The following is a 15,734-nucleotide window of genomic DNA, read 5'->3' on the forward strand; positions in this document are numbered from 1 at the left end:
GACTATTTCTTGTCTTTCGTTCCTAGGGAAAGTCAATAGTGGGTCCACTTACCTTTGCTGACTTGTTTGTTTATTTTCTGTTTGGATATTCAGGGAAAAAGGGGAAATTAGAATATGCAAGAGATTTTGACAAAATTCAATCCTTTACTCCTTTTTGTTCTGACATCCAGAATATACCTGATAATTTAAAATTAAAACAATATACGTTAACACGATAAGAAAAATAAACACAAAGACACAATAACATGACATAATACGAAAAATAAATATGAAAATAACACCATTTAAAATTTTAATAATAATTATATATAAATTTAATAAAATAAAAACAAAGATCATGAAAATGATAAATTATAATACATAATTTTTATATAAAAAACGATAAAAATACATGAATTTTAATATTTTACATTATATGAGCAACATTTTTACATACTATTAGATACAAAATTTATAGCCCTTTACTCATTCAAGGCAGAAAACAAAAAGATATTACAACTACTAAAGTTTAATGCAAAAATAAGAGAAAAAAAATCTTGTTTTTGTAACATTGCTTCAAGCTAAGAAATTGAGATGATATTATAGTAAGAGGTCCACACAGCAGTATGACAGTTACAGGTGAAAATTCTTCAGATACTTGTATCATTTAAGTTATTAAGGCAGCTACAAATGGAGGAAAGGGAGGGGGGAGATTGAAAGGCCTTTCGCCCAAACAAGACTACTCAAGCAACTTTGCTTGCCTACTTGAATTATATCAAGGTGGAAGGATTCAAATTCTAGACCAGGATATTCAAGTGAATTGTACAAAGAGTTATTCCCCTTCCCAACCCATTTGTCGAGCTCTTTGTTCCCATATTGTTGTAACTTTTCTCTCCTTGATCAGCAAGGCCTCAGCCCGCTCTCTGGCCTCCTCACAGGTTTCTGTGGCTGCTATACACTTTTCTGCCTCCCTTTGGTACTGGGAAGCCACCCTTTTCGCTTCACCAAAGGTGATGTTCATACGGCGAGCATGCTCTTCAGCAACAGCCTCCTGCAACTTCAACTCCTCAGTCAGAAGGTCCACAAATTGCTTCTCCATCTCTTGCTTGAGATCAGGGTCATTGCTTCCACAATCTATGTCACCATAATTCATATCATGCATGCATGATTGTGGTTTCACCAGATGAATGGACAAAGTGCACAATAGGAAGTAGGGTAATGATTTGATAGAAATTAAAATGATGAATATAAAGAAATAAGTCATAACATTGACCAATTTGAGTTGATAGAATAAACTCTAACCTGTGACTGAGAGATTGGCCAGCCCTGCAAAAGAATAAAAAATGCACAAAAAACATATAAGTAATTCACAGAGATAACCAAAAGTTTTGAATACCAGACACATGAGCACATGACACAAAATTTTACTATCATTGCCCCTGTGACTTGGCAGGAACACATAAAACAAGGAAACCAACAGCACAAGGAGCTACAGATTCAGCAGCAAGCCCATGATTACAAGGTAAGCTTGTTCAAAGACAAAAGAAGGCATAATTTCAGGTGTGAAAGAAAGAAAGAAAATAGAAATTCATGTAGTTATCTAGTCAGACTATAAATGTAACAAGTTCTCTCCTTCTTCTGAGCACCAGTGCCAGGCACTAGAATTTCGACATTTTTCACTTTGTGCTTGTTATTTTGTATCAATGTAGGTTTATAACGAATACAAGCAGCCCAAATGCAACTGCTGTTTCATGATCAATACCAAATTTATTCATATTCTGGAAAGTTGTTAATTATTTAAAAGCAAGATCAATGGTGCAACATCACTTATATTAATCAATGAAATTACTGAATTATAATAAATTTCCATCATTCACGGACAACTCATGTATATAATAATGATTCATTCTTGAGTTCAATCGACTCATCTGGATAAGCTCAACAACACAGCTGGACAAAGTATAACTCGCTGTGATATCTCAACAGTCATTCCAGAAATGTAGAGACCATTTCAGTAACTTTTGAAGAAAGCTTGGGTACAAAGCAGAGACAGGGTAGAGAGCTAGCGTTCCATAGTTACCAATGACAACAAAAACGAGTGCCTCCAAATTCCTTGACTCAATATATGATTAAACAAGCAGAAATCTGAATTTAATATGGTTTTACTTAATTACATCCTATTGCATGTCAATAGCCAAGCAAACTGACATCTCCAAAATTAGCAGCAGCAATAGATAAAAATCTCAAATTGACGAAATAGGAGTTTGAAATAGAATAAAAGTTAAATCTAAACCCAACTTTGAGCGTACCCTGTCACCAGGTAACAACTACTGTAACATGACATTCCCAAAGCTCAAAATGCAAAATTAGCAACAAGAGCAGATCAAGGCCTCAAATTTCCCAAATGGGTATTCCTTAACTTCACTCCAATAAACAAACAATCAATCAAAATCAAAATTTGGCAACAACCCAGAATCACAAAAATTAGAAAAAAAAAAAAAAGAAAGAAATTAGAAATTTGATTAATAAATAAAATGCCCACAACAAGGAAGGAATAATACCAGGGGCAATCTTGAGAAGGGAAAGAGGAGGAGCACAATCACAGATGCAAGAAGGACATGAGGATTTGGGATCACCCAATCTGAGAGTTTTCTTGAATCTCCAATAAAGAACAGTTCCACATACTCCCAATGCTGAAACTACTGCAAATATTACTAGACATAACCTCAGGCAAGTCCCTGATCTCCGTGACATGCCCTCTCTCTCTCTCTCTTTTTACTCTTTGTTTTATGGAATAAGGGATGCATTGATTGATGGGTATGAATATGAATCTAGTGTTTCAACGTCCTTTTAATGTTTTTATTCTCTTTTTTTTTTTTTTAACCTTTGGTTTTTGAAGAAGTCAGTTTAAAAGGCTGAGGTGAATTCACCGGCACAAAATGGAAAATTATCCAGGCCCAACAAAATCCAAGTCCTGTCTGTTTTGGGCTATTTATTAGTGGGAACTGGATAAATATGGACCACTTAAATTCGCTAGAGATAATTAGAGATATCGAGATATGAACTAAGATTATTAGTTCAAATTATCGTGCAATCCTCTACAGAAAACCACATGTTTTTTGGGATAAATTTTGCATACAATGTGTTGAGAAATGTCACGTAAGATGTGAGTTTCACATTGTTCTTGATAAGTAAAAGTATAATTAATTAAGTTTAAATCGATATAATATTAAGTTTGAATTAAAATTCGATTTTAAATTTGATGTTTGAATTCGATCGAATTTTATTTTTTTAACTCGAATTTGATTCGAGAAAAAAATCGAATTACTCGAACTCACTTAATTAAGTTAGATTAATATATAAAAATAAATTTAATTTTTATATTCATAAAAAATTCAATTATTTGTACTTAAATTTAAACTCAAATTTAAGATATTTTATCAATTAAAATAATTTAAATATATTAAAATATAAAAAATTAATTAGACTCATAAATAACTCAAGTCAAATAAAAAAAATATTCGAATTTGATTTGATTAATAAATTAAATTATTCAAATTTAAACTTGATTCAATAATAATAAAGTAAACTTTGAATTTTATTTGAATAGAATTATGATAATTTATAAATATTAATATATCATTTACATCCCAACCTCCTACTAATCATAAATTGGAAGGGAAAATCCAACACGTATTTGTGTCGGTGTCATCAGGCCCCATGATTAAAGAAGGGCATGGCTCAGCTCAGAGCTGTTAAGCCGGAGCAATGGTCCCCTGTGGGTAAGCAGTAACTAGTAAATCAAGTCAACCCTGGATCCTGGATGGCTTGGAAAAAGTTGGAATGCAATAGTTTTACAAGTTTTTCTAAGATGAGTGATCATAGCTTGGTGATATAAATGGTTAATTTCTATATCAGTCTTAGGGAGAACCTAAAATTAGATGACAAAAAACTTATGGTAAGAAGAGTTTCAAAATACTGATTGATCCAAATTGCCAACGTTTTACATCAAAACTTCTGTAAGTCACTAATTTATGAAAGTCTAAGATCAGCATAGTACTCATTTAACCACTTTTGGATAATTTCAACTTCTTGCCTCCTCTGATGAATAAGCCAGTCAGGATCGCCCTTTGTTGCAGACCGGAAATCAACATGGTGAGCTCCTGATACAGAACAATGGGAGAAATTCTTGAGTTCACAACAATTGACAAATGTTGTGAACAAAATGTAGAATAGAAATGCTTTGTCATAATTGACACACCTTTTTCTGTGACAAGAGCAATGATACTGGCAGATATATTTTTCAGCACACTGTATAATTTAAATCATAATTCAGTTTCTTTATAGAAAATTGATGCTAGTTTTGGCTAATGGAAATTGTAATCTAAGAAGCTAAAGGAACAGGATATACGGTCACCTGGCAGTGTGCATCTTATCTGTTTAATGAATCAGAAGAAAGGAAATACTTAAAAAGTTAACAACTTACCCTCCTCTGCTCCATGGATCCTGCATTCCATTGGAAAATATGATATTGCTACCAAATCTCTTCAATACTTTCTCAATTCTCTGCATAGGCAACAGACATTAATAAGTTCAAATCTTGTAATCTAGTAATAGAAAAGACATGTTTATCTACAACTTGAAAATGGTATATCTCAATAGTAAGATTCAAGGAGCAAAAATGGAAAAAAAAAAAAAAAAAAACACTCACTTGGCCTCCGAATTCAGTTGTGATCCAGTGTGGCTGAGGCAGAACTCCATATTTCGTTTGGCATTGTTCTGCAAACTCCTTATAATCAAATTCAGATGGAGGAAACATGCTCTCCTTAGAGCGAGTCATTGGCATAACCATCTCTGTGCATGTCTGCATAATCATTCGGAAAACTAATCAACTTCAAAGCCTTTGAAATTGGCACATTTTATATTAGAAAACAAAGCAAAATATTTACCTGCCACTCCCAACCATGAAGGCCATGAGGATCAACTTCATGTTCTATCTCAAAGCAATTTTCTGAACGAGAATAGTTGTAATATAAGCTCGCAGCTGCGAAAGTGCGACTAAGCTTTGTTGCTCCTGACGGAAATTTATCGATTATCTTGCACATCTACGTGTAAATAAAGGGTTAAATGCCAAAATAAGGAATGAACAAGAGATCTTTGAAAATATTAAAGCTTAGAGCTTGCAACAAACCAGCTTATTTACAAGTCTTACTTGCTGCACAGGATAGGCAGGTAATGGCTTCAGGAAATTTGCTTCAGTTGGATAATTAACCATGGCTGTATAAACAAAAGCAGTCCATAGCCAATCTCGAGCAGAAGCTGTCGAATGAAGGCTCCTGAGCTTTGAAGAAAGAAAAATAATTAATTATCAGGATGTAAAATAAGTAAACTGCATAATATAAATTGTTTCATGACAGGAAAAATGTTGAACTTGGCTGTAATTGCTGGTATTCAACTTGGGTAAAGGTAAGAAGAATTTTTATGGAAATTGTCGTGTCACAATTTGTGGCACTATTAACCTCCATCTAGGATTGTACCATCTTTAAACTAATGGTCTCATTTCACCTAAATTACTATTTCATTATCATATAATTCCTTATTGTACTCTTTACAACATACAAAATATGTATTGAAGGAAACCAAAATTAAATGATGAAATCATACATTTATTTTTCCTACAAATGAAATGAAGGCTTACTCCATTCATAGACAAGCCACTTCACAACAATCTAATGATCAGAATCAAACTCTAGAAACAAGTTTACTGAATATAATCCTGATTTCATAACTCACTTGCAGGTTCTGAAAGCTTTGCTTAGTTCTGCCAAGGCTTCTTTCCGAGTTGACATTGCCTCCAGTTCTGCCCAGCTCCCCTTTATCACTTCATAGCAATTCCAGCTCACATCCTGAATGCCCGTGTTAGTTTAGCTATAGAGCAGAATTGAAGAACACAAAGAAATGTAAACTTCAAGCACAAACTCATCACTATGTGAGAACTAAAGATAACCTTGAAATCCTGGGAAACAGCATCATAGAAGCTTGACCATGGGATTATCTTATCAAAGTGTAGTATAGGGGCTGAAGAAGCTAATGCACCAATTGTTATATGAGGGTATTTAAGTCTAAACCACGCTGCCAGCACTGCGAGAAAGAATCTTTTCATAATAATAAGAAAATGAAAGGAATAATGATATTAAAAAGAAACAGCAATTTAAACCTTTTTCTGATAAATTCACTTCAACTACCAGTATAGCAGTATCACGCATTCACACCAGTTAAGTACAGATGTTTCTTTAATGAAAGATGTTCCTTGAAATTCTTTACTGTGATGATCAGGAAGGTAAAGGAAAAGGATGTTCTTTGCTAATTATTACTAACAATTAGCTGCAAGATAGTCATGCTCATAGTAATCCATAAATCATAGCAATAACTTTTTGAAAAACACTAAGAAAATGAATGGTTATAGCCTATATATGGGGTTTCTTTTAAACTTACTTCCTCCATAAGACCCACCAAAGACCACGACAGGAGATGCTTCAGATGACAGATTCTGCTTCAAGCTCCTTATCAGAACTGCAAAATCAGCCAAGGCTTGCTGTGAATTCAAGTACCCCAAGGTATTTGCTGACTGGTTCGTTTTTTCCCCAAATGGCATTGATTCCCCATAAAATCTATGCTGAAAATTTCCCAACAAAAGCAAACCCATTACAATAAGTTACCGAAAAATTAATGTTTTGAAAAAGATACGGGTTTTAGGATATGCTTTCAGACAGTTTTGGGAAAACACCCATAGAGTGACAGTAGACCAATGTAATTTCAGTGGTCTTCGAAGACCAAGAAGCAATTTTAAGTGCTGTGAGTTATTCCCAGGTCCCAAATAACCTTTTTTTTTAACTCATATAATAGAATCCTGAGAAAGTGGCTTTGTAAACATTACTTCAATGAAAACAAGGAGAGCTTTGAACTTGGGAGCAATGTCAAGCATGAACCCCGTGTTAGCAGCAAACCAATCAATGTCTCCTTCATTGCCAGTGTAGACAAAGATTGGAGCGCCATTGTGCCAGTAATGACTGTTGATTAGGTACTTTTGGTAGAATATTTTGGAGCTCTTTGGTTGGAAAGTGAAGTGGTCTAAAGTCTGAGGGAAGTAATGAGTCTTGAATGGAAGCTTTGGTTTTAGAGTCTTGGATTGTTTGATCAAAGACTGATAAGCAGGTCTAATAAAAAATGTTGGCAATGAATTGGCTGGTGTTGTTAGTGTTGCAGAAAAAATGATGAGGAATAGAAAGAAAACGGATAGGCAAGGAGCCATTGTTTTACTCACAGGAAGCAAATTGCTGGTTCTGGGTTGCCGCTTCCTTGGCTTTAACTGCTAAACTCTTTTGTAAGTCAGAACAGTTGGGGAAGGTAAAAATTAAAATTTTGATTTCATGATACTTTGTACACAGTACATAGATCGATGGTTATGGACCATGAAGTGTGCTAAAACCTTATTGAGTTGAATAGCTCTCATTTGTCAGCTGGCTGCCAACTGCCGGCTGATGCTAAGAATAGCAGGCAAAACATCGTCTCTGGCAGCAATCTTTTTTTTGAAATTATTGTTTTTCTTAGGGATAACTAGTTGGTATTGTTATTAGGTTCGAGTGGCAAAAAGAAAAAAAATTAATGATGGTAGGTTGTCTGTTTTATTATACATTAAACCAGGTCTCTCTTTTGTAAAAGGAAAAAATAAATGACTGCAACTGCAAGGCTTGGGGCTCACAGGATCAATGTCCCGATCATTGAAAAGGTTGTCCAATGGGATTTTTGACTAAAATAGAAGCAAACTAGTAAGTTAAAGGATTAAAGACTGACCAAAGGCAAAGAGTACATCTCAGTTTTAACTTAAACCCCATACATATAAGACTTAGGTTTTTCTTTTTCCAGCTATAAACAATATGCTGAAGTTTGGCAAGCACAATAAATATTACTGCTATTGTTTTCAGTATGCTAAAATTCAATTAATGGTTTTCTTTTAGTTGGATGAAATATCGGTTTAACTTTTCTTGTTTTTAAGAGCTTCAACTTGGGGGGTTCATAACATTTATAGAGGTTAGATGTTGATCAATTATCAAATCAAAGATGCACCAAAAAGATTGAATTCCAACTGGCCTCTGAAACCAACCTACTGACTTTCAATACTTCTTGTGTTAACAGTGATGAAAGAAATGTCACTTGGCCAGTCACCTTCATTCCAAAGAAATGAATGATAAATGCAGCACATGATTAACACAGCTCGTCTTTGTTAAAGGACCCATGAATCACTGTTTAAAGGAGTTTATTATGCAGTCATTATGAATTTCTTTATCAGTTCCAATCATCCTTTTCATTAGTGCAGGCTCTCTCTCTCTATTTTTTTTTCTTTTTTTTTTCTGGAGCTCCTTACCTGGTCATATGTTCCTTAAGAAATGAAATCTAGCTATTCTTGGAATCAAATATCAAAATTTCATTCGGCAAGTTATATTCAGATTCTAAAAACAGAATCTCCACTGCACCAAAAATTTCTCTATATAGTGAAACCTCTATAAAACCTGTGGCAAATTTTGTAGAAAAGGAAATGCAAGCAGTGAAGAATCTCGATATCAAAAGGTACAAGGGACGATGGTATGAGATAGCTTCATTCCCATCATGATTTCAGGCCAAAGATGGAATGAACAAAAGGTTACATACACTTTAAATGAAGATGGAACTGTGAATGTGCTGAATGAGACTTGGTCTGATGGCAAGAGAGCAAACATTGAGGGCAGTGGCTTCAGGGCTGACCCCAGCATCAAAGAGGCCAAGCTCAAAGTTAAATTCCATTGTTGGAGATTATTGGGTTTTATATATACGTGATAATTACAAGTTTGCTTCGGTTGGCCAGCCTAGCAGGGAGTATCTTTTGGGTATGCTTTTATGATAGTCCCCTCTCAAAATCTTTGTATAATATACCTGTATTTTTATGCAATTTTGATTTGATTCTCTTCTCAGTTTTTTTCATTGTGTTGCTTTTTGTAGATATTATTATGCAGGGAGAATCATATCGATGATAGGAATCCAACATTATACAACCAGTTGGTGCAGAAGGCTAAAGCCGAGGGTTATGATGTTTTATCAACCTGCAGAAGACACGACAAAGTGAACCTCCTCCACCAGAAGGAGATAAAACCGCCCCCCAATGGCGGTGGATTAAATCCGTCTTGGGAAACTACGAATCACTTACTCATAATCTAGTCTAGTTCTTTTTTTTTTTCCTCGTTTGAAAACTGCATCATCCCTTTTTGTGTAGAAATAAACCCAACCTAGAATTTTAAATTTTGAGTAGAAATTTGTTAGGACATGATTTACACTTAACAGCGTATTCTTTCAAATAATGCCATTTTCCTTCTGTTTAAGTTAGGATAGCAAGTAAAATATTACAGAAATTTCATTAGGATTGGTCCAGACTGCAGATCCCACTCGTGTCTATACCATAATCAGAGCTTCTCATGGGCCGAAGAGCTGCATCTAGACTCCAGTCCCAACTTGATCCAACCCAATATCAAAATTTTGGGCTTTTTGGTGGCTTAAGAAAGTCCTTCTATACTACTTAGAATTGAGTTCTGACAAAGCCCAAAGGTGCTATTTGGATCTTTCCAAAGGTGAAGATAAGCTGATACTGACTAATTGGACTGTTCTTACCGTATCTTTTCCAGTGTTTTCGTTTTCTTCCTCCTTAAGTTTGCTTCTTTTCAATCACGTGACTGGAAACTGTTCCTACTTCCCATAGATGGCCCAGAAGCCTCCAAGTGCATCCGGTAGTTTCAGCCATGCATACGTACACTTGTAAGGCCACTAGTCCTCCACGTTTCACCTAAGAATTTCCATTGTAATGCACCAAATATTTTTTCCCTATATTACCTTATCAGGAATCAACAAAAAGAAGATTACTAACTATCTTGAACCCCGACAAAAATCTATCTTCTTACAAGCTAAACAAGAACCCAAAACAATGTCCAAGAAAACAATTGAAGTGGTGAAGAATTTGGACATCAGCAGATACATGGGAAGGTGGTACGAGATAGCTTCATTCCCATCAATATTTCAGCCTAGGAATGGGGTGAACACAAGGGCTACCTATATTTTGAATGAAGATGGGACAGTGCATGTGCTTAATGAGACTTTTACTGATGGCAAAAGAGTGTCTATAGAAGGCTCTGCCTACAAGGCTGATCCCAAGAGTGATGACGCAAAGCTGAAAGTGAAATTCTATGTTCCTCCTTTCCTGCCCATCATTCCTGTTGTTGGGGATTACTGGGTTTTGTACATTGATGATGATTATCAGTATGCTCTCATTGGTAACCCTAGCAGGAAGTATCTTTGGGTATGTCTTTTACCCTCACAATCTCTTTTTTAGTAATTATAGTTAATAATAATTTCAAATCAGCTCATATTCAAACCCAGAAGTGGAGTTCTGTAATTATGTATATGCAGCATGTAGGCATATGATCAGTAGGAATTATGGAGTATGTTAGCATTACACTGATTATATAGGCTGATTTAGATGATTTGGGAGGAGAGGATAAAAAATTAAGTGGGAGAAGAGATAGTGTTAATGTAGGACAAGAAATGTAGCGACTGTTCTATTGGGATAATTATTTTTCTTTACCATAGAGGCATGCATAGCTTCAGTGATTATTGTTGCATCTACTGATGATCGGTTCTGTTGGAATATTTGTGGGTTATGTTTGTAGATATTATGCAGGCAGACGCAAATGGATGATGAAATCTACAATCGGCTGGTGCAGAAGGCCAAAGATGAGGGTTATGATGTGAGCAAACTGCACAAGAACCCACAAAGCGATCCTCCACCAGAAGGAGAGGACACCCCCAAGGACACCAAAGGCATTTGGTGGATCAAATCCATATTTGGAAGGTAGGAATCTGAATGATGATCTATATATGCATGGTTTAATAGAAGAACACGAATAAATAGTGGTTCAAAATCCAGTTTATAGCATAGAATTAGCAGTCTAAAGTCAATTTCCATCTTGTGTTTGTTTTGTAAAGAAATTGATGTATGAATGTAAGTTCTTGTTGTCAATATCCCTGAACTATGTACATTTTGATGGTTTGGATCATGAACTCATCTAGCTGTATGCAAGTTTGCTATGGTGTGTACGCAAAAGCATGATGGAAGAAGGATTATAAAACGTGTACAATTATACTTGGTTCTTGGAAACCAATTATGGATGGTGGTTGAATATGATCAGGGTCCATCTTTAACCTCATCCCTTCTCTGATGTGACAGCATGCTTATCTATATGTTATTATCATGAATGCAATAGCGATAAGTAAACTTGTTTTGATCATGGCATGCGAATAAACTTGCTTTGACTATGGCATGCAAAATTTGTACTGAAATTTCATGTACTTCTGATTTTACAAATGTAAGTACACTTTTTTCCATTTTGGCTTTTTCAACCAGCCGCTCCTCATTTTTCAAGGCTTCAGATACTGGATAGCATTAGCAGTTTCAGTCAATTATCTATGATTGACTTAAGCATGGGCCAGTTGACATTGATTGCCATTAGGTTAGCTATGGGCTGGATCTGATATTTGTATATTTATATATTTATATCGAAAAAAAATTAATAATTAATATATTTATAATATATATTATAAAAAAATTATATATCATAATTTATATTAATATGAAAATATAAAAAATATATTTTTATTTTATTAAAATTATTTATAATTTTTATTTAAATTTTAAATTATAATATTTTTATATTTTTTATTCATATCAATTTTATATTCATATTTTAAATTATCAAATCTAGGTCAAAAGTATTAAATTATTAAATCTAGCTCAAAACTACTGAGATAGCAGCCGAGAGGTCCAACGGGGGGCGGGACCGGTGAGGGCGTCAAAATGCATCTAACTGGTTTTATTACTTGTGTGGCCAAAACATAATTATCTTACAAATGTAGCCCAGTTGATCACACGCTCAATTTCACATTCAGAAACAAACGGCAGTTATTTTATACACAGAAATTTAAATCTATACTGGGAAAATAATTTTTGTGAAATAAAAAAGGATTTTCGAATAAAGTTCAAATACTCTGTAATATGTTTATGTGTCGCTGGAGATTTTAATCGGAACCTTCTAGAAAAGAGCAATTACTATGAGCTTTACTTCACCAGTTGCAGGACGAAAATAAGATGAACAGAGAAAAACAACATTAAGGTGTTTGAAATGACGCATTCGACAACACGTCTTGCACTAACCTGAGAATGCGTGTTAAGTACATAATACATACATACATACATATATATATATATATATATATATTTAGATGTTTACAAGCCAAGACAAACCCTATATAGTAGCATAACATAAGAATCGCATGCATCCATAGAAACAAGAATTAAGATCTACTATTTGTTAGAATACGCGTACAAGTGATAATATATATAGTATTATAATATGAAAATCTTGTAAATATTTTGGTTTCGCTCCTCTTTGCATCCCAAAGACATGCCCAGAAAGAGAATGCCACTCAAACAAACAAACAATTTTGATAAACTATTATAAACAAATTACAGTCACCACCAGCTTCAGACCCTAAAACAAGTGAATGCCATCACAGCATCGCTGCTTTCTCTAGAAGTTTACAGTATGGTACAACATTGATTGGTTTTCTTAGCCTGCTTGTAGAACATCTGTTTTAATAACCAAGATTAGGTTCAATGTTAGCAACATTATATGGTTGCTCAATTGAATTCAGATGATCATGACAATAATTGTCACATACCCACCATATTCAGGAACATTTCAAGACAAAATATAATGATATCAATTTACCATGTAGTAAAGACAATTAAAAAGTTCTAGAAGTACACAGAAAGAAAAGCTAACACTAGAATGGGCAACTATTAATAAACATGATAAAAGAGGAGAGAAACACTGGTCTTGCAAAGCAGAGTTAGATGGACATGCAAGTTGGTGAATGCATAAGGGATTATGGTCTTGCACGTGTACCTGTGATGCCGCACTCAGGTCTGAACTCTTCTCAACTAAACTGTCCAACCTCTCACCTCGTGCAAGAACACTATCAATAGTTTTATGCTGCATCACATAAATAATCATTTTAATAAATGACAGGAGAATTAATAATCAATAAAATGCCAACACACACGTAGTAATTCTGTCAACAATTCATCTTCAAATTACATTTTTAACAGCAAAAGTTGACAGAAAATTACCAGACGATAAGAAAATACAAGGAAAGAATTCAAGATAACTAACATAGGCTGCTATTTAAACCATTACCTAGCCAATGTTCCTTTAAAACCCTCAAGTTGAGAAAATGAACAGATGGCACTCAATAATTGCTTGAAGTGCCATACATATCAAACTATGAAACAATATGTCTATGGTTCTGTAATCAATTCCACAAGGAATTGCCGCCAACCATTAGCAATGTTTACAAGTATGAACTAATTTGAACAAACCATATGCAAAGAATGGAACCTAAATACACTTCAGTTAGCATTAACCATGGACCTTTTCATCTTATCTAAATAGCCACTTGGCAGTCGATATGACCTAAACTTGAATAATTCACAACACCTTTCTTTTCCCCAACAACAATAGGCTATAAGTATAACATCAACAAACCCAGTTTGGCACTTTTCCACTCATTTCCCTGATAACTGCATATGAAACAGGAACAACTTAAGAAACCAATAGAATTAAAAATTGTACTCCTATCATCCAACCAAAAAAGTACAGAACCAGTTTCCATAACATTACTCCTAGTGATGACTAGTTTGCTATTTATAAACAAATCTTTCTATAAATGTTATCATCGTATCACAACATTAAAGCAAAAACAATTTCTATCTAATGTCTTTTGCATGTTACACAATCAACAGTCAATACAAGTATGAATTGTCAACAAAATGAAAATTTGAAGAAGTTTCCATTCTATGATATCTGAAAGCTAAAGGGAAAGCATACAAAATCATCAAATCTATGCAACAACTACAACAGCAAAATACTTACAAGGATGATTTTAGTTTCATCCAACTCCCTCTGAATTTTCAATAATTTATCAGCCTCTGCAGGGTCCTGAAGGTGGAAAGAGGGTTAGAAAAGGTTTTCAAAATAACTCCTCTAAAGCTCCAACTAATATCCTTTCAAAATAGCTTATGAGATTAATTTAAAAAGTATAATTCCACATGCCACATTAAAACCACAGCAGACATGCATGAGAAAGAAAACAGATACCTGAAATTTGGTCAAAGCTTCATTCAAATAGGGCCAAGGTTGAGCGCTATCGGCTTGCACAGTTCTCCATGATTCCCCAAAATTTTTCTGATATTCGTCTAGCACCTGCCAAATAGTATCATTTGAAATTTATCAAAGTAACGAAAGAAGATAGAAACTAACAGAAATTTTCACAACATCATTGCAAAGAACAATGAAAAACAGATGCATACCAAATGCAATGACATGTGACCCACAGACTCTTGACATCGTCTTACACTCTTAAGGCATTACACACACACACACACACACAAAATATCTTCCTCCACCCACCCATCTAGTTGTCACTATCATATGCAAAGAGAAGGGCAACAGAACCTCTATCTATCTACCCACAATACAAAAAAGATAACACAAACATATGTGCCAAACAATGGGCACAAACATGAGTGAGTTACAAGTGAACATGAAACAAAAAGTAATCATTTGTAAAAGAAAATTTTAACTGTCATTGATACTTTCTGAATACTTTCTCGAAACACGGCCGTTCATACCAAAAGTTAGTGGGAAACCCGTAAATTTATACTTACATTACTCAACACAACCAATACAAAACAGCAGATATTGCAGTCAATAATATTGGATGACACTGAAGCAAAAAGCAAATCATGACACTAAGAAAAATTGGAGTTGCACTTAGTTTCCTTTACCTGGTTGAGAAGTGAAAAAGCACTTCGAACAGGATAGTGATCATCCATAAATCCCAAGGCACAAAGTCCATTTCTGTTATAAGCATGTACCTTGTACTCTACATGAACATCACCAAACAACAAAATTAGAATTAAAAAAAAATCATAATTTCGCATAGTCTCATCATAATCAACAAAATCATACTCTCAAACCTAAAAAAGAAACAAAATCCACAAAAAAAAAAATCATCTTTACATACAAAGGTCAAATCTTTATTAATCGATAGAAAAAAGCATCCGAATTATGATAAAAGCATATTTTGGAACAGATCAAAAAATTAGAAGATCCAAACACGGTTTATTAATCTCATCGCCACAGATATTAATCATATGCTATCGTATAACACAAAATTAAGAAAGTTAAATCGGGTTGAACCGAAAGGACGGACCTTCGTGCTGGACGGACTGGCGCTGACCGGGAGGGGTACGTTTGGCGACGGTTCGAGAAACGAAGACGATAAACTCCTTGACGCTTGACCTTTGGAAGTAACCAAAATGGCTCACATCAAATGCGTTCGCTAGTATTATCGGATCGGATCCTTCCGGGTTGCACTTCAACACCAATAACGACGTGATCTTCATCTTTCCCTTTCTCTAGCAATTTTCCCCCAAAAAATTAATAATAAATAATAAATAATAAAATTTATTCCCTCTGCGAAAAAAATTCTTTTTCTTTGTTTGGTTTAGCGTGCAGACACTTTGTGCCGATGAGATTCGTAAGAGGAAAGGG

At 34.6% G+C, this 15,734-nt stretch overlaps 4 protein-coding genes across 4 annotated transcripts; 1 reads left to right on the plus strand and 3 right to left on the minus strand.

The window, feature by feature from the left end:
- Positions 1 to 554: 554 nt before the first annotated feature.
- LOC111300429 (uncharacterized) lies at positions 555 to 2,825 on the minus strand. Its single transcript, XM_022896060.2, has 3 exons — positions 2,541 to 2,825; positions 1,282 to 1,305; positions 555 to 1,113 (listed from the first exon to the last, which is right to left on the minus strand). Exons 1-3 carry the CDS (start codon positions 2,731 to 2,733, stop codon positions 812 to 814), a joined length of 519 nt encoding a protein of 172 aa, XP_022751795.2. The 5' UTR covers positions 2,734 to 2,825; the 3' UTR covers positions 555 to 811.
- Positions 2,826 to 3,558: 733 nt separating this feature from the next.
- LOC111299350 (uncharacterized) lies at positions 3,559 to 8,390 on the minus strand. Its single transcript, XM_022894493.2, has 10 exons — positions 6,917 to 8,390; positions 6,475 to 6,655; positions 5,987 to 6,120; positions 5,773 to 5,885; positions 5,192 to 5,315; positions 4,929 to 5,084; positions 4,691 to 4,843; positions 4,466 to 4,545; positions 4,241 to 4,290; positions 3,559 to 4,142 (listed from the first exon to the last, which is right to left on the minus strand). Exons 1-10 carry the CDS (start codon positions 7,289 to 7,291, stop codon positions 4,012 to 4,014), a joined length of 1,497 nt encoding a protein of 498 aa, XP_022750228.1. The 5' UTR covers positions 7,292 to 8,390; the 3' UTR covers positions 3,559 to 4,011.
- Positions 8,391 to 9,898: 1,508 nt separating this feature from the next.
- Positions 9,899 to 11,267, plus strand: LOC111299347 (temperature-induced lipocalin-1-like). The gene is made up of 2 exons (XM_022894490.2): positions 9,899 to 10,360; positions 10,731 to 11,267. The coding sequence occupies exons 1-2, from the start codon at positions 9,989 to 9,991 to the stop codon at positions 10,914 to 10,916; spliced, it is 558 nt and encodes a 185-aa protein (XP_022750225.2). The 5' UTR covers positions 9,899 to 9,988; the 3' UTR covers positions 10,917 to 11,267.
- Positions 11,268 to 12,401: 1,134 nt separating this feature from the next.
- Positions 12,402 to 15,724, minus strand: LOC111299348 (VAMP-like protein YKT61). The gene is made up of 6 exons (XM_022894491.2): positions 15,394 to 15,724; positions 14,966 to 15,063; positions 14,277 to 14,381; positions 14,052 to 14,117; positions 13,026 to 13,112; positions 12,402 to 12,706 (listed from the first exon to the last, which is right to left on the minus strand). Exons 1-6 carry the CDS (start codon positions 15,584 to 15,586, stop codon positions 12,656 to 12,658), a joined length of 600 nt encoding a protein of 199 aa, XP_022750226.1. The 5' UTR covers positions 15,587 to 15,724; the 3' UTR covers positions 12,402 to 12,655.
- Positions 15,725 to 15,734: the final 10 nt, after the last annotated feature.

The sequence above is a fragment of the Durio zibethinus genome, chromosome 18 (genome assembly GCF_047325235.1).
Source record: "Durio zibethinus cultivar Kanyao isolate XHJ-2024 chromosome 18, ASM4732523v1, whole genome shotgun sequence".
Lineage (NCBI taxonomy): Eukaryota > Viridiplantae > Streptophyta > Magnoliopsida > Malvales > Malvaceae > Durio > Durio zibethinus.